This window comes from Eulemur rufifrons, chromosome 6, assembly GCF_041146395.1.
Source record: "Eulemur rufifrons isolate Redbay chromosome 6, OSU_ERuf_1, whole genome shotgun sequence".
NCBI classification, from domain to species: Eukaryota; Metazoa; Chordata; class Mammalia; order Primates; family Lemuridae; genus Eulemur; species Eulemur rufifrons.
The window spans coordinates 77774161-77794134 of NC_090988.1; the positions used below are offsets into that span (position 1 = coordinate 77774161).

At 47.3% G+C, this 19974-nt stretch overlaps 1 protein-coding gene across 36 annotated transcripts in view; it reads right to left on the reverse strand.

Annotated features, from left to right (window-relative positions):
* Positions 1-399: 399 nt before the first annotated feature.
* The window catches only part of PAX6 (paired box 6), a 28554-nt gene continuing 8979 nt past the window's right edge, over positions 400-19974 (reverse strand). For 8 of the 36 annotated variants that reach the window (XM_069471223.1, XM_069471222.1, XM_069471219.1 and 5 more), the window contains 11 exons: positions 17963-18039; positions 17533-17593; positions 13834-13964; positions 12698-12913; positions 11819-11984; positions 5849-6007; positions 5287-5369; positions 4916-5066; positions 4700-4815; positions 2066-2216; positions 400-1380 (listed from right to left, as the gene is read on the reverse strand). In XM_069471223.1, the coding sequence (XP_069327324.1) occupies positions 1295-1380; positions 2066-2216; positions 4700-4815; positions 4916-5066; positions 5287-5369; positions 5849-6007; positions 11819-11984; positions 12698-12913; positions 13834-13964; positions 17533-17542 (1269 nt within the window). In that variant the 5' untranslated portion in view covers positions 17543-17593; positions 17963-18039 and the 3' untranslated portion in view covers positions 400-1294. Of the gene's footprint in view, positions 1381-2065; positions 2217-4699; positions 4816-4915; positions 5067-5286; positions 5370-5848; positions 6008-11662; positions 11790-11818; positions 11985-12697; positions 12914-13007; positions 13050-13758; positions 13965-15070; positions 15188-15992; positions 16178-17532; positions 17594-17962; positions 18040-19974 lie in introns of those variants that run through there. The other 28 variants (XM_069471215.1, XM_069471214.1, XM_069471212.1 and 25 more) reach the window with 15 other exon arrangements.

A 19974-nucleotide genomic window follows, 5' to 3' on the forward strand; every position in this document is an offset into this window, starting at 1 on the left:
AGTTAATAGCTTGTTGCATTTTTAAATTATTTCTGGACTTTGAGCTTTTGAATTAAATGGCTAGCTGGGAAATGTTACCATTTTGTATATATGTTGTGCGTATAAATGGGCACAGATCTACACAGAGCTTTAAGTGGATTTTTTTTCCTAACACATTTTTGATTTATGATATCTGTAAGAATTATTTCTTTAAAGATCATCAGGATGTAAAACAGGATTATGAAAGTAACCATTGGTTTAGAATGTTAATCTAACATGGAAACAAAATTTGTAACACCACACTATAAGGTTAAAAAGAAAATAGTATAATAAAGGAAATACAAAGGCTTTGGCATGGTTTTTACAATCAACAATGGTTAATTTTGATATGTAGTTGTGAACAACTTCAAAACACTTAAGTTTAAAACTCTTGCAAGCACTTTTAATTGATTAGGAATGAATTCTAGATGCACAAAATGATTGGACTGTGAACAGTAATACAACTATATCTAAGAACAATTAACTTTTGCTGGCCAAAAAAGAAACGTATGATTGCATGAAAATGTGTATAAAACATCTATAGAGTATTCTTGTCAAATATAAATGAAATTAACTTTATTATAGAAATCATTCTGAGGATTTCTAGGGAAGACAAATACTTACATTTTGACATAAAACAAATTGGATTATATCGAAGACACACTCTACCTTTTAGCTATCAACTTTTTTCTTCCTTGAATTTATATCTTACCCTTTTTTGCACATATACTTCATCTGTTAACAACCTTTGGAAAACCAACAGATATTTCTTACATAAATCTAGTGCGTGTTGTTCCAGGTTTAATTATATGCAAAGGAATGATACAAACTTGGAACATCAGTCCATAAAATGAACAGATGGGTAGAAGTATTCGATATATCTTGATAAAACTCTTAAATTCATGGCAAAGCTTGTTGATCATGGTTTCCTTTTTTAAAAAAAACAACTTCATGACCAACACAGATCAAACATCCATCCAGTCTACGTTGTTCTTTTTTTCATTATAACATACAAATGCCCATTTACAAATAATACACCAAAATGAATAAAAGTTTGGATACCAAAATGAAGATTTGTTCCAACTGATATCGTGCCTTCTGTATACAAAGGTCCTTGTTTCAAGTCCATTCCCCAGTGGTAAAATACAGGACACAGTTGTAGAACTGAAGTGCTTCTAACAGCCATTTTCTTTCTTTCCTGAACGCCCAACTGTTGTGTCCACATAGTCACTGACTGAATTAACACAATATTTCTTTTTTTTTTTTTTTTTTTTTTTTACTGTAATCTTGGCCAATATTGAGACATATCAGGTTCACTTCCGGGAACTTGAACTGGAACTGACACACCAGGGGAAATGAGTCCTAGAAGTGGATGAAAGAAATAGCCATGTAGATATTCCTTTCAAGAGACAGGCATGGAGTATGAATTTATAGGCTTTCAAAAGCCTCTAATACTTTCTAACATTTTTTTACTATATTAAAAAAGATTTCAACAGTTACCAAAAAAAGTAGCTTCAGAAACTAGACAAGTTTATTGATACCTATTAATTCCAAGTCCCCCCACCCAAGATAAAAGAAAAAAAAAAACTCTTGACTTGTTTGAATGTTTGGAACTTCAGCAAGAAAACTCTCTCTGGAAAAGCACTGTGGTACTTCTTCACTTGCAGCGAAAGGCATATAGGAGCTGGGAGGGTGAGAAGTCTTTGAACAAGCACCCACCACACAGCTCAGTGAGCCCTTACTATTGAGGTTTGGTTAATAATCTGCCCTCAGAGACAGTCTCAGGCCCTGTCTTCATGCACAACTTTTGTGACCAAATTCAGGAAAAACTACTTTGGTTTTTGTCTGTATGGTGTCAAATTACTAACTAGCTTAACTGAGTTTCCCTCTTCGATCAGTTTTTTCCCAGAAATAAAGGCAGCAAAGAATTAAACACACCCTCACACCAGGCCAAGAGGTTCTTTTTGGGTAAACTTTGAGCGAAGGGAGATCACCTGGCAAAAGTTGTAAAAGCCACCCCCGTGCAGCCTGCAGAGCAGGGACTCACCTGTTGAAGTGGTGCCCGAGGTGCCCATTGGCTGACTGTTCATGTGTGTCTGCATGTGTGGGGGGGTGTAGGTATCATAACTCCGCCCGTTCACCGAAGGGCTGGTGGGCAGCATGCAGGAGTACGAGGAGGTCTGGCTGGGGACTGGGGGCTGTGAGGAGAAAAGCAAACCTGTGGTTACTGAGAAACGCATCACATATCCCTATCCCCAAGGCTCCCTCCTCCCCAGGAACTCTGCCAACAAGTCTGATCATTAAGGATCCCTTCATGTAAAGAAAGTATTGGAACTCCATGTGATAAATCTACCATCTGGCCTCCAACTAGTCCTTCTTTGGCCACAGCTGGAGTGAAGCCATCTGTACATCAAACTTCTAAAGCACTGTAAATTCAGACAACAGTTAGCACCATCCATAAATGAATAGGATTTTTGTCCATTTTCATCTCTAACCTCTACTGGCATCTTTAGGGAACCTGTAGCATGAGGACCCCCATTAAAACACATCCCCTCTCCCTGCAAATCTGGATCTATTTGGGAACCCTGTGACCCCCAAATCCCGTATCTCAAGCTTTAGGGCAGAGAGCAGTGGGAGGAGCTCTCAGTAAAGTGTGGTTTAGGGACCTTGGGAACCTTTCACAGCTGGACTCCCGGGATTAAAAATTCTTTGAAGAGGCAGATCCATAATGATCTCAGGTTAAAATGGTCAGAAGTGTCAGTAAATATAACCCAACTCCATTCTGAGAACTAACTGTGGCCGTATGGTGTCAAAAACCCAGATTGGGTTTTAACCATAAAATTGTGTTGCTGCACTCTACATGTTCAGACTGGTAGTGCTGAGGAGATAAACCTTTCTCCTAACTACATAAGAAATATGCAGAGCTGGGACAAAACCTCTCCCGAGTTCTCACGGAGCAATGCCAGGGCAGCAAACTTGGGATGAATTCATAGACGCATAATGCTGGGAACAGGGAGACGACAGTACAGTTTACCACTCTGCTCTGCAAACGGGAGAAATGTTTAACATTTCAGGATCCACATTCTCAGAGAGGGTGACGCATCAGAGAAGGTTCAGAGGAAGACATTCACCCTTTATAAAATGGTTGTGAAGATTTTGGTCAACAGAACGAATAGAAGGACAGACTGGCCCACCCACACCAAAATTCAAAGAGTATTTTTCTCTGAACAGTAAAATTATTTTCATTGTCTTTATGCTTTATGAATGCAAATACTTTTGATTTATGTAAATTGTGTGATTTTTAAAAGTCAGTGTTTACCCCTACACCACTCTGTATATGGAAACAACGCTAATATATGGTAGCAACACATTTTGTTATCCTCACAGCAACTTGGATATTGCCATAATATATAAAACTGAACAAGACACTCTGTGGCCTTATTAAAGTCAGATGATGACTGCCAACATCAAGTTCAAAGAGGCAAACAAGCCTTGAGGGCCTTGTCAGAATTTCAGCTTGCATTTGTTTCTAATTCCTACAATCATTTCCTCTAGGCAAACTGACTTCTGGAAAATTCCAAGGCGGTTATAGCAACACCAACTAATGGGCTATTAATCCCTTAATTTACATCAATTGCACTATCGCCAGTAATATCCAGATGCAATAAAAATAAACATGTAAATAATTCCTCTGAACTCGCTTATCTAGCTGCTCCTATGTTAGTCTGAAGACTGTGAAACATTCATTTTGCTGTTATTTGGATTCAAAATCCAGCAAAAGATGTTCAGTGGAGAATAAACAATCTGTGTAACCCCAGAACTGCTTCCAGCAGAGGCACATGCTGGCCCATCTCACACCATCCGACATCTCTAATTGTTGCACAAACAGGAGTCCCAGGAAAACCAAGACAGAAGGCCCATCAGAAGATGGATTTTTTTTCCCATCAAGAATTCATCCAGTAACAAGGTCTAGTACAGGCCAGCACCTGCCTTGTACAACTGACATCATAAATGGTGAACCTAGTACAGAGCCTCGAGATGCATTTTGATGCATTCACACAATCCACAGTAGAGACACACTAAATTTCCAGCAAACACCTTCTATACCTTTTCTTATTGTAAGACATACAGAGAAAACTAGTTTTCCCACTATAGAAAGGATATCTCACTATGTAAAAATTCCATTTCTGGTCCTTTTTCCTTCCTCACTAGTTTATCACATATACCCTAAATAATGTCCCAAATGCATAGATTATATATGTTATTAATATGAACATATTAACATAAATCCAAATTTAAAAATACTAACCTCTTACTGTCTCACAGTGTGCCAGCATTATTTCTACTTTCTGGTACAAGTTTCACTGCTACCCAAAACATGCCCCAGTACCACCCAACATTGTCAAGCTAACATTATGATAAAAGGCAGATTAACTTGACTGAAGGGATCAGTTTTGTTTTGGTTTTTTTTTTTTTTTTTTTTTTTTAAGGCATGAATCAATGAGTCAATCAGTTAAAAGAGATTGGATCGACTGTCTCAGACTTGACTAGTCAGGCCAATGACTATAGTGCAAAAGGCTCCCAAGGGGGCAGACACAGCCAGCGAGGTCTGCAGACCCCGACCTATTCCTCACTTCTTCTCGGGGTACCGGGTGAGCAGGCGGCCGCCAGCCTCACTTACTTGCATAGGCAGGTTATTCGCCATGGTGAAGCTGGGCATGGGTGGCAGAGCACTGTACGTGTTTGTGAGGGCTGTGTCTGTTCGGCCCAACATGGAGCCAGATGTGAAGGAGGAAACTGCAGAGAGAGAGAAATGACAGGTAGTCACGGTGAGAGTCAGAGCCCAGAGCACACAGGTTTAAACCCACTTAATAGCAGCATTAGGATTTCAAATTACCAGGTGTGGTGGGTTGTGGGATTGGTTGGTAGACACTGGTGCTGAAACTACTGCTGATGGGAATATGACTAGGGGTGTTGCTGGCCTGTCTTCTCTGATTCCTCAGTTTTTCTTCTCTTCTCCATTTGGCCCTTCGATTAGAAAACCATACCTAGGGAGCAGACAGAACAGGTTAACCCTGTGCTGCCCCAAGCCAAGCCCACCCGACACCTCCATCGCCGCCCTCCCCACCTCCATGGCAGCAGATTATTTAGTAGATTGAACCTGTTACTATTTATATTAATAAATGGTATCCCTTAGAAGCACGTTTGTTTCTAGGAATGGCAAATGGTATGAACTACAAAGCATGAAACCACACAGTCCCTGGGTACCTGTATTCTTGCTTCAGGGAGATCTATTTTGGCTGCTAGTCTTTCTCGGGCAAACACATCTGGATAATGGGTTCTCTCAAACTCTGAAAGAGTAAGTTATTTTCTATGTTGCGCCAGAACTACACAAAATATGTTGACCAAGCCCTGGATCAAGCTGATTCCCACCTCTCCACTCCCATCACCTCCAGCCAATTCCCCTTAAAATCCTTTGGCTATTAGTGTTGACTGTGCTTGGAAGAACTTTCCCACCAGAACCAAGTTAAATTTTCTTTGGAATGATATTCAACGACCCTTCAGTGGCCTGAAATAGCCAAATCATCATTTTTTCTTTGTAAGTTAGACTTCTAGTCTTTGAATTACTGGTACATGAAAAGAAGAAAGAAGACACACACACATACACACACACTCTGAAAAGATGCCCAGAGAAAATAAAAAGACAGAAAGAAAAAAGAAACCTTTTCAGTCCTCTATGCAAAGGGCCCTGGCTAAATTTAGCTCTTTGTACTGAAGATGTGGCATTTACTTTGATTTACTGCTTCTCTACTTTGAAAAACTCTATCACCTTTCTCCAGGGCCTCAATTTGCTCTTGGGTAAAGGATGTTCTATTTCTTTGCAGCTTCCGCTTCAGCTGAAGTCGCATTTGAGCCTCGTCTGAATCTTCTCCGTTGGAGCTGATAGAGTTGGTATTCTCTCCCCCTCCTTCCTGTTGCTGGCAGCCATCTGGAACAAAAAGAATAGGACGGTAAGAGAAATTTGGAATAACTTGGAGCCTCCAAAAGGGACATGGTATAGTCTTAAGCTCCAAGAGCAGTATATTCTAACAGTCTCACCAAAACATTCCCAAGGTAACTAAGTATCAGCCTTCTTTCAATAAAAGACATTCAAGACATTAGTTACCTGGCCCGCATTTTATTTCTCTCTGTTTTTATCAAGATGAGTCTTTACAGTACACACACAGTGGCATTTCTTCGAATGACAAAATAAGCACTGAAGTTTCCAATTAAAATGATCTTTCATTAGTAACCCCGACGCCCCAAATGTCTCACTCAGTTCCCTTTCCCTACAGAATGTATTTACCTAGGGCTGTGTTGGGAAAATAGAAGAGTGATGTTCAAGATTTCAGTTGATCTATAATCAGTAATTCCTATCTAATCAATTAGATGTTGATAGGTTTGTAGAAAATGCTATTAAGAAACCAAACCAAGCTTGTAATCTTTTAAAAAAAATATTTATCTAGTTTTTATTTGAATTCTGCACAGTCAATTTCATTTTAAAGGTTGTGAATTTAGAAGTGCTCGCATTGTTCTGCAGTTTTATTCAACTATTGTATGAGTGCGCTTCGCCTTGACACCTATTACGAGCACAGCTGTAATTATATCATCACCAAGAACAGGCTATAATTGCTGAAAATGGAATTTTATATTTAGATAAAAGGACTGTCCATTCTTTGTAATGTGTTGCACCAGAGAAAAGTAAGATTTCTTTTAAATTTTTAACGTGTAATTTTAAAAAAGAAATAGTAGAGAGTTCACTAACTAGCTAAATATGCTATGCTGCAGCTGAATCCTTGGCATATCATTTAAGTGGTACATTTTTAATTAGGGCATTTCCACCACTTTTAATGTAATTTCTATCATTAAACAGGGGAAAGTTTTATTGTTTTCCCTTGCCGCTTGGAGGGTGAGATGTGCACTTGGGCTAGCTGTCTCTAGCCTTGCACCTTGCCTGTGAGGCCAGAGCCGGTCTGAAGGGAAGGACTCAGGCCCTGGCTGGGCCTCCAGGGCCACTGCAGGCTGGGTCCTGGATCTTGGGTCCTGAGGCCCCCAAGGGATATCAACCGGGCTGCCCCACTCCCTATCCTGGAAACTTGGCCAGTTGGCGGGGGAGGAGCCACTAGGAGTGCCTTGGTGGGAATCGACTTGGCCAGGAATATCATTTATAACCAGGAGACAATAGGCAGCGCCTTCAAAGAGTTCAGAGAATTGTGACAGGATCTAGTGGGATCTTTTCAGGAACTTTGAAATGTTTTAAAACCCCAACTTTCTCCCCCATTTAAACAGGCGGATTCATCGGCACTGGCCACCATATGGGCCCTTGGAGATCTATTGAGATGACCACCAACACTTGAATAGCGAGGGGCTGCTTTTCAGCGCCGCACAATGCCCTGCGAGTAAGGGAAACTATTAAACTCCTGGGGCAGGAGCGTTGGCAAACTTTCGTGGGCAGAATTTTGAGGCTACAATGAGTGCGGACAACAAAAGGATTCTCTTGAGGCGTGCAGCGGGCCACATTGTGTTACAAGAAGCCCAGTCAACAGACTTTTCAGTGAAGTGTGTTAACCCCTCTGCTCTGCTATCATTAATCACTGTCCGAAGAGCGGGCGCCTCGGTGCTATTTAGGGAGCTTGGCTGGGGGGCTGGAGGGTGGATGGGGGGCCAGGGCAGGGGGTGGGAGGAGGCAGGGAGGGTGGATGGGGACCAGGCTGGGTGTGTTTGTGGGGGATGGGAGGAGGCCGGAGGGAGACCTGGGTTGGGGGTGGGAGAGGGAAACGGGGGAATGATGAGGGGAGGGAGAAGGAGGGAGAAAGAAGACTCAAAAGAGACAGACGCCAGAAAGGTATAAGAAGAAAGGACAGAAAAGAATGAGGAGATAAGAGGGTCGAACAAGAGGGGGAGAGAGAGGAAGAAGAGGACAAGGGGGAGAAAGAGCATTAGCAAATAAGCAAGCTGTGGCTCTATTTTGGGTCGTCCTGCACTACATCAGAAGGGGGGAGGCGGGGAGGGCTACTTAGTGGAGGGCGACAGGCTTGCTCACGACTCAAGTGTGCAGGCACAAGTGTCTGTGCTAATGTACTGCCCCAAGTTTCTGGGTGACTTTTCAAAGTGTTTTGCTTCCCTCCTTATTTTGGGGTTTGGTGAACCAGGAAGGCTAGAAATACAACCCTTTTTATGCCAATAGAAAGGCAGATCAGTTATGGCTTTTGGAAAATACAAAAATCTGCGCACATCAGGAATTTCGGGTGGGGATGCTGAGGAGAACACAGTCCCTATCTCCCGGATGGTCACTCATACCCCTGCCTTCCAGGAGGCCCCACCCCAGTCCCTTTTCTGGCTCATTCGGTCTTGCCAATGAGACAAAGCTGCCTGAGTCTCCCTCAGAAGACCCCTACAGATAGCATTCTCTGCTCTCCTTTGCCTCTTTGACATTTTCCAAATTTTAAAAACATGGAGATTCATAATCATATTTCTCTCTCTCTCTCTCTCTCACACACACACACACACACACACACTCTTACACACATGCGAATGCTACAGTCACCCAGAGCTGGCATTTAAAGGGAGAAAAGTCAATAGGGAAGGGGAGCTAGATTTTAAATCTTTAAGAAAAAAAAAAAGTGGAATTAGCAGCAAGAAGAAACCCGTGGCTGCAGGATCCCTCCACAACCCTGGAGAGCAAGCGTGCACTATTGAAAATTTGCTTGCTACTTTAAAAGTGGCAACAGTTTGCAGCCAGACGGTCACCAGTGACTAAGTGGTCACTCTCAGATTGGGTGCCTTTTTTTTTTCCCATTTAGTGGCTTTACCTTCCACTCTTAAAGCTTTTAACAAAATAAAACTAGAAGTTGGATCTCAAATTCCCCACATGATAAACCTAAGTGGTAGACAATTAAGATATCTTCTTTAAAAGGCGCCCCCTCGGAGTCGCGCAAAGAAGGGGCCTTCAATGTCCCGTCCACCTTGCAGCCTAATCCGTGAGAAGGCGAGTGAAAGCGCCTCCCATTATCCCAGCCCCAGGACCATCTGACGCAGGGGATAGGATTTGTTTCCTGGAAGAAGGAGAAGAGAAAGAGAGAGAGACAGAAAAAAAAAAAAGACGCTGGGAAATAAAATCATTCCTTAGTTTCTTAGTGTCTTAATCAGTGAGGCGGAAAACAAGCAAGAAAAGATAGCAACCCGGTTGCGGCACCTTTTCAGCTCTGGAGCGCGGATCAAAACATTGTAGCATCTGTTGAAAGAGAGACTGACTAAATCCTATAGAGGGCCTGGGTATTATGGGGGGTGGGGGGTGGGGTGAGGGGAGGAGATAAGAAAAAGTGTCTCCGTGATCCCTAAAACCACCAAATCGCTGGAGAATTGGGGCTGGATAGAGTTGTCTCTTGTTGTTGTCAGCCCACGTCGTCATGATTTTATTCACTGCCGCATGGCATTGATCAGATGGAAACCATATTTGTCTCCCTCTGAGACCTAACCTCGCCTTATGCTTTTGGAGTAATGGACTCTTTAAAACCCAAGAACGGCTTCCCGGGCCGGGAAAGGGGGCCAGGGAGGGAGGGGGACCCTCTTAGCGCCGAAAGGCCTGAGGATTCCCCAGGATCGTGAGCGGAAGCTCGCCTCCACCGCCCGAGCGAACCGAGCGTGACAGGCGTCCTCCCCACGCAGCTGGGGCTACGGGTCGTGCACCTGGGGGAGGATGCACAAGAACAGGGGTTTTGGAGGGGGGAATTGGCAGTTGACCCAGAATTTTCTAGCAACTAGGCATGTTAAAGTTAAAAGCTTCTGAACTAGCGCCACCTCCGGCCTCAACCATCACCAAGAGTTTAGCAGGTTAGACTCTCGCTTCCTGTCCTCACGCTGCCAGGGACGAAAATTTGCCCTAATCGGGCGCCACCTCTGGTGGAAGCTGCTGCCCTCCTCTTCTGTCTGGGCGCCAGGAAGCGGGAGGGCATATCCACCCCCTGCGCCCCAAGCAAATGTGAGCCCTCCACCCGGGAGGCCCGGAGTTGGAGGCTCTGGACTCAGCGCCCCCATCCTCCAGCCCTGGGCCACTGTGTCCTGCGTCCCTCCCCAAGACTTCCTGCACCAAGTCGGCCAGACTCTTGGCGGGGGAGGGAGTCACCAGGACTTGAGATTGCTGGGGGCGGAAGGTGGACGTTGTCAGGAGCGCGAGTGCGAAGTTCTGGAGTCATTTGGGTGTGTCCAGTGTGTGCACGTGGGAATCCTACAGTTTCAAAGGTCAGGCGGGGTTGGGGTTGTCTACACTCAGCTGGGTCAATCGCTAGTCCCACCAGAGGCTGGAGTCGGCCTGGGCCTGGGCCTGGGCACCCGCTGCGCTCCCGGAGGCCGCGGGGTTCAGGCCCTCGCGGGCGGGGTCGCCCAGGGGAGCCGGGCCCCGCGCGTCAGGAGGCCTCGGCCGGCCGAGTGGCCGCGCCGGGAAACAAGAAGCGAGCGCTTTGCTCCCTATCTTCCCAGTGTCCGTCCTATATTGTTTTCTGCTCTTAAAACTGACATGTCTAATTGGCAATTGGTGCCGAATCGTGTCCAGAGGTCTCTTGTGGAACATTTCTACAGCTGTCTCCTTCAACTAGACGCTTATTCATGTCGCCTTAATGAGAAACAAAACGTTCTCTAATGAGCAATTACAGAGCGACAGGATTGTTCCCATAACAAATTCTTGCGAGTGACAGAAGCATCCTTTGTACCAGATATTTCGCATACTGTTACCGATTTTCCCTTCCCTAGCCCGACTCCATGGAGGCGCCGGGCATCCGGAGCCGGTCCTAGAGCGCACGGACGCGCCGGCAGCCTCCTCGCCGTCCCCGCGGCCGCCCCCGGCCCGGAGCCCCCAGGCTCCGTTGTGCTCCTGGGAGTGAGACGCCACGTCCCATTATCCCGCATATTATCTCCTTGTCACGAGGACAACAAATACCGATTAATCTTCAGAGTAAACTGTTTCCTATTCTTGACCAAGCTAGGTCGGTGTGCGTGTGCAGGGGGGTGGGGGGGGCAACAGACCCCCTTCCCCACCCACTCCTCTTCCTCCAACCCTTCGCACGGAACCTGGGGCATTGCAGGGCAGATCTCGCCTTCCAGCCCCAGAGCCTCTCCCTGCACCCCGCCATCCTCCTCACAGTATCCTCACCCCACCACTTATACGTAGTCGCCACCCACAGAGAGTGTAGACTGGGGGCCCGGAGGGGTGGAGGGAGGAGGGGGAGGGGCAAGGATGGTGGAGTTGTTTTGGTTGGGAGACCACCACTTCCAGTGCCCAATTCTCTTCCGCCCAGCATCTCCCTGCTCACCTCTGATGCACCCTACTCATAGTCACATAATTTGTCAATTATGGCAAAAAGCAAAACGATACAATTATGTTTACCTCCCAGTCTGTCAGTGTGTTAACTTGTCACACTTCTACAGCAAGGGGCTCTCCGTGCATTTTAATGTCAAACTTGAATAGTGCACCACCGGGCTTGCTCTTACACATGCACATACTCCTGCCCACAAACACACACACACCAGCCATGTTCATACTACTCTTGTCATGCACAACCCTCACATTCCCAGGCCAACAAATGGTTCAACAACAACACCTACATACAGTGTAAGTTGATGTGTCCCAGGCCCTTGAATGCAGTCTCCCCTACCACATTCCCCAAGCACAGAAACCCAGAGGAGGAAAAGGCTGGGGCAGGAGAGGGTAGGCAAGGGGCTGCATATATATGGAGAGTTGGGAGGATGGCTGCTTGAGTTTTACCTTGTGTAGGTTGCCCTGGCACCGAAGTCCCCGGATACCAACCCGGGCGGGTGCCCCAGCTTCCGGTCTGCCCGTTCAACATCCTTAGTTTATCATACATGCCGTCTGCGCCCATCTGTTGCTTTTCGCTAGCCAGGTTGCGAAGAACTCTGTTTATTGATGACACCTGCAAATCAAACCAAAATCAAACTAAATGGTCTTGTCTCCGGAAGACACAGTCACCCATCTCAGCTCACCCACTGCCTTAAAAACCCTCAACACATTAAAAAGCCTGGGACAGTGGGTGGATTTGCAGATACACTGTGGAAAAAAAATGACAGCCACCACTCTTGGCATGGAAATTGAGTTGGGTAGAGAACTGGGAGAAGGGGAGTCCTTCACCGTTGCTCGGTATCTCTGGTGACCTAACTCACATGATTGCTTTGCTTTGTTAAAACACTTCCCGAAAAAAAAAAAAAAAGATTTAGAAGTGGTTTAGAGCTTTCTTTCATTTTATTTGTTTTATATTAGGGTGGAAATAGGTGTGTGACACCTGAAGGAAGGTTCAGGCAGGTGGATTTGGAGGAAGTTAGAATCTGGTTTTCATTTTCATTTTCCTTCTTGATTCATGTACCTTTCCCCAGGTGCCTCTGCCCTCTGTTTTGCAGCATGCAAATGAAGTGAACTACTTCCCACACTTGACTCCCATTTTCCAGACAGTCAAAAAGGTCAGGGCATTCCTCGATACCCCCAGGTACAGAGGAGACAAATGTGGAGTAGGCAGAGGACAGAGACAGAGCTACACTGGGACAGAGGAAAGTGGGAGGAGGTAAAGAAGAAGGAGGTAAAGAGAAAGCGTGGAGCTTAGGTTGGGGGGGCAAATGTCCTCAGTGAACTTACACTTGGTATGTTATCGTTGGTACAGACCCCCTCGGACAGTAATCTGTCTCGGATTTCCCAAGCAAAGATGGACGGGCACTCCCGCTTATACTGGGCTATTTTGCTTACAACTTCTGGAGTCGCTACTCTCGGTTTACTACCACCGATTGCCCTGGGTCTGATGGAGCCAGTCTCGTAATACCTGCCCAGAATCTTACTCACACATCCGTTGGACACCTGCATAGGGGAAGTGGACAGAAAACCACATTATTAATAATTTCAAGACAAAAATAAAATTGTTTAAGTATGCATTAAACAATGACAAGCTTACGTTTTGATTGTCCAGCACTTGGACTTTTGCATCTGCATGGGTCTATAACACAAAAATATACCTTCAATGGTATGAGAACTTACTGTAGAGAGCTTTTTTTCTTAAAATTACATTTGTAGCCCTAAAAACTAAAAATATGATACTTTCAAACAGTTTGAACTAAAAAACTAATTTAAAAGTTTTTTTTAAAAAACTGTTTTTTAAAACACTGCCTGAAGATGCATCAAAACGAAGTCAGATTTTTTTGTGCTGATCTTGCTTAAATTGGTGTTATGTTTTAAAGAGCAAAGGGGAAAAATAAACTGCATTTTAACTTCTTTCTCCTTAAAAAAAAAAATGCCCAATTGAGTAAATCTGACTTAGGGCGGGGTAAATAGCAGTTGCCCTTTAAAGTCAATATATATTCTTCATAAACATGAAGAATGCAAACAAATATCTGAAAATCTGAGGTAAGCATGGGATGGGGAAGAGCGGAATGAAATTATGCCGGTTTATATAACTCAGCTCATTACAGTTCATGAACTATTATCGCAATGAATGTCTTTACCAAATGAAAAAACGTTTTTAAAAAAAATCACAATTTTTTTTGCTTAAGCAGATGAGTTATCTTATGTAACTGACCCAGGTTGAAAGAAATAGGGAAGGATGGTAGAAGGAGAGGGGAAAGCCGGAAGGCAGGGAGTGGGGTGGGGACTGGGGACTGAGGACTGGGGTGGGTGAGGGTGGGGGGTCCATAATTAGCAGCATTTACAGTAAGAAATGAAGAGAGGGCGTTGAGAGTGGAGGGCCGCGGGAGCGGCGAGTGGGGCGGCGCCGGGAGGATCACCTGCAGAATTCGGGAAATGTCGCACGGCCGGGCCCCGCTGTGAGCTAGCTCTACAATCTTCTGCCGGGTGGAGTCCGGCAGTGGCCGCCCGTTGACAAAGACACCACCGAGCTGATTCACTCCGCTGTGACCTGAGGAAAGGGAGAGTAGGAAAGGAGAGGAGAGCACAGCAGAGTGAGGAGGGAGAAGAGGAGGAGGAGAAGAGGAAGAGGAATAATAAGAGGAAGAAGAAAAAGAGGAGAAAGAGGAGGAGGAGGAGGAGGAAGAGAAGACAACCACAATGCATCCTCAGCCCTCTGCCAACCCATGCCAACCTCGGCAATCAAGTCCCTGCTATAGATCAAAAAAAATGACAACCGGACCACCAGCCATGCGGGGCATCAGGCAGCCCAGCCCCAAACACAGTCGTGCTCCTGCCCACTGGATCGCAGAAGCCACATAGAGTCAGACACATGCCAACGAGCAAGAATCATGTACCTCACTACCACCGTCACCCCATCAGTGCCCCCCAGCCCGCTGCCCTCTTCATAAACACTCCAGAACCCACAAGGTGCAAATGACCGGCTCTAAGAATCTCCTCCCAAAGATCTCCTTTGAGTGTCACTGAAAACCGTGAGTTCTTCAGAACCCACACTGAATCTCCAAGGTCTCTGCAGTGTTGCAACAGTGATAAGCAAATCCTACAGCCTTTCAGTGCTCCCTTGGATGCCAAAATCCAGAAATGTTTACGTCACAATCCAAACTCTGGCGAAGGCCCGGCACAAACACCAGGTTTGGTTTAGTCTAGTTTTAATAGGAGAAGGGAAGGGAGAGGAGTAGAGGAGAACCAGAGCAGCAAATCTGTGGCCAGTGAACCCCAATCCTGGTTTTTTCTGCACCTCCACTGCCGAAGTGAGAGTCAGCCCCCGCTCGGCTTCAGCCACGAAGGAGACCGGCTGCCGCAAGTAAGACCGAGAGCCCGGGGTCTGCTCTCTCCGGCCACTGCTCGCTTTACTCCGCCCTCCCCTCAGCCAAGGACAGATATTAGCAAAAATCAAAAACAGAAAGGAAAAAGAAAAGACCACATTACAGCGTCCCCCATCCCTCCTTTATCTTTATATCTCACAACCTCATCCTATTGTCCAATCTTAGAGAATAGGGAGAGGGAGTTAGCACCTCTCTGTAGCCCCCTCCCCAAAAACCACAGGCACACATATAAAGCCAATCGCCAATTTCCACTTCCTTAAAAATCTCCAACCTGCAGCCCCGACTCTAGAGAGCAGCCCTCCCTGGAGAAGACGTGGCTCCCTGCTCAGCTCTTCTCTCCTCTCCTCTCCTCTCCTCTCTTCTCCTTGGAGCCTCCTGATAAATTGACTCCAGGAGCCTGAGCTTCTTAGCAATAAATAAGCTCCAAATATAGAAGAGGGGGGAAAATATGATGAGCCTCTCTGACATTTGTCTTTAAAATAAAACTAGCTGCACGTCAAGTTTGAGCTTAATTTCTGGAAATAGGCGGAAGTCGCTCCGGATCATGCATGGAAGGCTAATTGAAAAGATCAGTCGGGGCGCTTGTGGCAGCCTTGTCACTTTGTGACAGTGCTCCGCTCCGGGAAATTGCATCGTCACGACAAACGGGACCGTGATAAAACGACCCTTTCCGTCCCTATTTGTAGATCACTCAGATGAGATTGAACTGCACTCGTTTCCCCTTCGAGGGGAGCCGCGTTTTCAGGATAGCCGAAGGCTTGGGGCTGGGTTGGGGGGGGGGCTTCACTGAGGGTGGGGCAGAGCCTCAACTCGATGAGAAGTGACAGGCGTTTGGGGGATCTGGGCTGCGGCCGGGCCCAGAGCATGCGGAGATATTGCGGGGACACCACTTCTCCAACAGAGTAAGGCCTAGTCCGCGCTTCCGGTTTCTCCTAAATTCCCTTTATTGCTTTCCTTTGCCTGACAATTTCCATCTATCGCTCCAGCTACCGAGCCCCACCTCTGGGCAAAGGAAGCCTCCTGGAAAAAGAAAGGCTGTCCCAGAGAGACCAAGAGACACTTTCCGAACTTCACGCATAGTCAGGGCAATTCCCAGTCTATGAATGCCAAGGCGTGTGAAGCCGCCTAAACCTAGACCTAGACCTCCCTCCTTTTGCCCCCATTGCAAAAAATAACACCCTGCACGCCGCCACCTCCGCAGCTACGGCTGGCGGGTGCTCGCCCAGGAGACGCCAGGGCCAGGGGCGCCTCTGCCAGCGTCGAAATGGCAGCGAGGAAACGCAGCTCTAAATTCCCCTTCAGAGGTTAAGCTTCAATCATTGTGTCCCTTCCCTAGGGACGGCTGGCGCTCTCGCCCAGTGGTGATGATTATGCGCCTAGAATTCGACCGCGAAGCATCTAATAGGAAAACATATGGTGTCAATTTGGATGCTCCGCGCCTCGCGCACAGCCGGGAACGAGCGGCACAAAGCCCTGCGGGCTGGTCTGCGACCCCGCGCCCCTCGGGGCCCGCCAGCCAGGCCGCAGCGGCAAACGCTCAGCGCCGCCTGCCCTGGCCGGGGCCCACCCGAGAGAGCCTGCGGCTGGGAAGTCTGAACTCCAGGGAGAGAACCCAGCCGCCGGAGGGGTGCCTCCTGGGCCAAGCCCTGGGATCTGGCAGGTTCTGCACAACTACCGCCACACAGCTCGCCACCTTTGTGCCCTTTCCTGAGCTTGGTGCCTACCAGGCCCGGAGGCGCCAGGGGGCGACCAGCGTTTCCAGAACAGAGGGCTAAGGCGCTGGAGACCCTCTTAAGTTTTCACGGTTCGGCAAGGGCAGGTTGCTAGAAGATTTAGGCCTTTCCACATACTGAGTACTGTTGAGCCCTGAAGCCCTGTACCTCAACCCGGTTTCACTGGGCCTCCAGGCTTCCAGGCCCGAGCTCTAGACTAGCCCTGCCACATACTAGCACTCACCGACCAAGCAGGGAGGTGGGTGGGGGCCCAAGGGGTCTGGGCAGAGGAAAGAAGGGAGGCACAAGAGCCATGGAATCAAAAGCACCTGGGCCTGGGACGACCAGGACCCACACAGTTGCAGCTGGCAGGGCAGGGCTTTTCCAGTTCCTGGACGCAGCCCCCACCTTCTCCCCACACCTAGTAAACCCTCCCGAGCTCTGTAACAGCCCCACGGTGCAAGTCTGCCACCCCACCCCTCTGCAGGCCTGGGTGCTCCGCTTTCCTTCTAGGCCCATAACTGGGGTGGGAAGGGGAGGAGCTGCCCTGAGAGTGACTTGGGGAGGGAAGCCCCCCATCCTGCCCGGTCGGTGGAGACATTCAGTCTTGGCTAAGCCCAAAGGGGCCTCCTTTTCCTCGCGCAACTTGGAGAAACCTTCGCCCCGCCCTGCTCAGCCCAGCCCCTCTCTCCGGGGTCAGAGCCCGGGCAGGGGCGGGGAGGGGGTATGAGTTACAGGATTTGGTGGGGGGGGGGTTTCTCTACAGCAGCTTCGAAAACTCGAGAGGGCTGTTCTTAAGGGCCCAGCCCCTGCCCTTCCAGGATCGAGAACAGCAGAACAAACGCCCTCCCCTCCCGGGCTGCCGGGCGCGGAGAGGGGTGAAGCCGGCGCTAGTTCCCGGGCCTCTTCCCTCCAGCGGGCGGCCTGGCCCCCGCCGCCACCGCGAGCCTCTGCGCCCTCCACTGACCCGCGGGTCCGCGCGCCCACAGCCCGAAGTCCAAAAAAGATCGGAGGCACTTACTGTTCTGCATGCTGGCGCTGGATGGGGGCCGCGGGATCCCACGGGGCTCGAATATGGGTCTCTGTTTGCAAGAAAATAGGGGTTAATCCCGGGCTGCTGCATCAAGTAGGCCTGAACTCCCAAGCGAGGAGGACTCGGGCCAGGACAGAAGAATCTCCCTTCTTTAGGTATTGATCAGCCGTTTGGGGCGATCTGAGGGTCATCCAGCTCTGCCAGTGCATACAAAATCTACCCGCTGAGTTTCAAACAAAATACTCCAATATTCCCAATCCGTTTCCTCTAAATCCTTTTGTAGTTAACCCTTTAATCAGGAGAACCCATGACCCAATTTTGAATTTCATCTTCCCTCTGAACTATAATGAAGTATACTGAAATAGTTTGCTTTGACTTTTTCTGGTTTTGAGCCCAAAGCAGCCACTGCAGAACTTGCCTGAAATCTGGGATGTCTGTCCACTCTTACAATAAAGGGCCTCACACATCTGCGCGTCCCTAGTTAAAGTCTTCCCCCTAAGACAAAACAGAAGGAGAGAATCGTATGTCAAACTGTGGCTCAAAAGCACAGGTCCATGGGCTCTCTGAGCCCCACCCTCAGGAAAAAAAAACGTGCAACTGGGGTTCAGTCAAACTGCCATAAACTCTAAATCCCAACATTACACCCACATTTCCAGCAGCCTCTCCCACAGAAGTCCCCACCCTTTGGAAGAGGCTGCTCTGGTCTGGCTTGGGAGAAGTGGAGAATCTGATGAGTTGGGGTCCCACTTTGTAAAAATATCAAGAACCATGGAAAGGAGAAGGGGGAAACAGGAGGGATAGTGGAGAAAAGAGTAGAGGCCAAGAGCTGGGGAGTGGGAGTGGAGACTAATACCTAAAGTTTGGAGGTGAGAGAAGGGGACCTCCAAACTTCATGGCTCCTGAGGGCAGGGGCTAGAGCAGTTTGGGAGGGCCGCAGGGGCCATATTTCCTCTTTCCTTAAGGAATTTCACCACCTCAGTTGTCCCAAGGTACCCAGAACCCAACTCTCTGGTTACCCCTTTATCCTTCATTTCTTCCTCCAAAAAAAAAAAAAAAAAAAAAAAAAAAAAAAAACTTTCCCGTGGCCCTTTCTCCATCTATCTCTTAGCTCTTTCTGAGACTTTGAAAGTGGCAAGCCCAACTTTTTCCCCCAAACCTCACAAACCTCACTTATTGTGATTAACTCCTCTTTTGGCTTTTAGATCTTCCCCTCTTTTACTGTACTGTGACACACGCTGTCTACCTCGCCTCACTGCTTTAAAAAGTACGAACAGGAGGGGGTGAGCGTGGTCGACAAAGCCTACAGACAGCAAACAATGGCTTCTATTCTCTGGCTTTCCTCGAACCCAAGGAGCAAAACCAAGTCTCCCTAACCAGCAACACAGTTTCCAACCAAACGTACCAACAACCTACCAACTCACAAAGGGAACAGAGGGACACGTCTAGCTCCATAAGTCCTGACCCACTGCAGGTCCCCCAAGGCTCACCCTCCTCCACCCCCTCCCCTACCTTTCCTTAAATCAGGTTCTTGGGAGAGTGGAGAAAATAGAAAAGTAATTTCTTGTTATAAATATCTGGAGGTAATTGTGTTACTGGTGTGAGTTGTTAGGGGCTGTAAAAAGATACAACGGCACCGTGGGGAGCTCAATTGGGAAGAGAGAGTTACAATAAAGAGCCCATTCAAGAGGTTTGCCCCCCAAAAAGGAGGTAAAATAATGAAATAGTCACAGCATCATTTCTCCCTGTTGTTTTTTAATGCATTATTTTTCCTGTTTTGCCTACAGTGATTATTAATTTTGCCTGCCTGCAAGCAAAGAATTCCAGAAGCACATTTTACTCTTCCAGGCCATTTGTGGTCTAATTTTTAACTAGCTGGTAAGCAGCTTAAATCCATAAAAAATAAACCTAAGATGAGGACTTTTCCTCAGCATCTGAATGTGGCCTGGTAAATACTGGCCACGGCAGAGGGCTGCTACCTAGTTACCTCAAGCTGAGACGGCTCTCCAACAACTCCCTCCTGTCTCTCAGTCCCCACATCCATAGTCATGCCCCAGACAGGCAGATACCTCAATTGCCACACAAAATGCCCCTCCACCAAATGTAGGACTTTAAAGCAGCAAAGTAGTAGCAGGTTGGGAAAGGGGGAGTGGAACTCCCCTAGGAGGGGTACAACTTCCAGAACTCCTCTCTGTAATCCACACTGCACATAATCACAACTGAATGCCCCCATTCGGGCTGGGAGGTAACTTCATGATGCCATTTTTAAAAATTCACTAGCTGATTCCAGAGAGGCCTAGCTGATTAATTTTCGAAGCAGCTGGGAAGGTGGTAGCATTTCAAATTCCAGTTTTGCTCCACTCCCATCCCCCTCTCGGCTAAGAATCTATCTCATTACTTAAGTAATCGTTAACACTTAGTGCAAAAGCAACC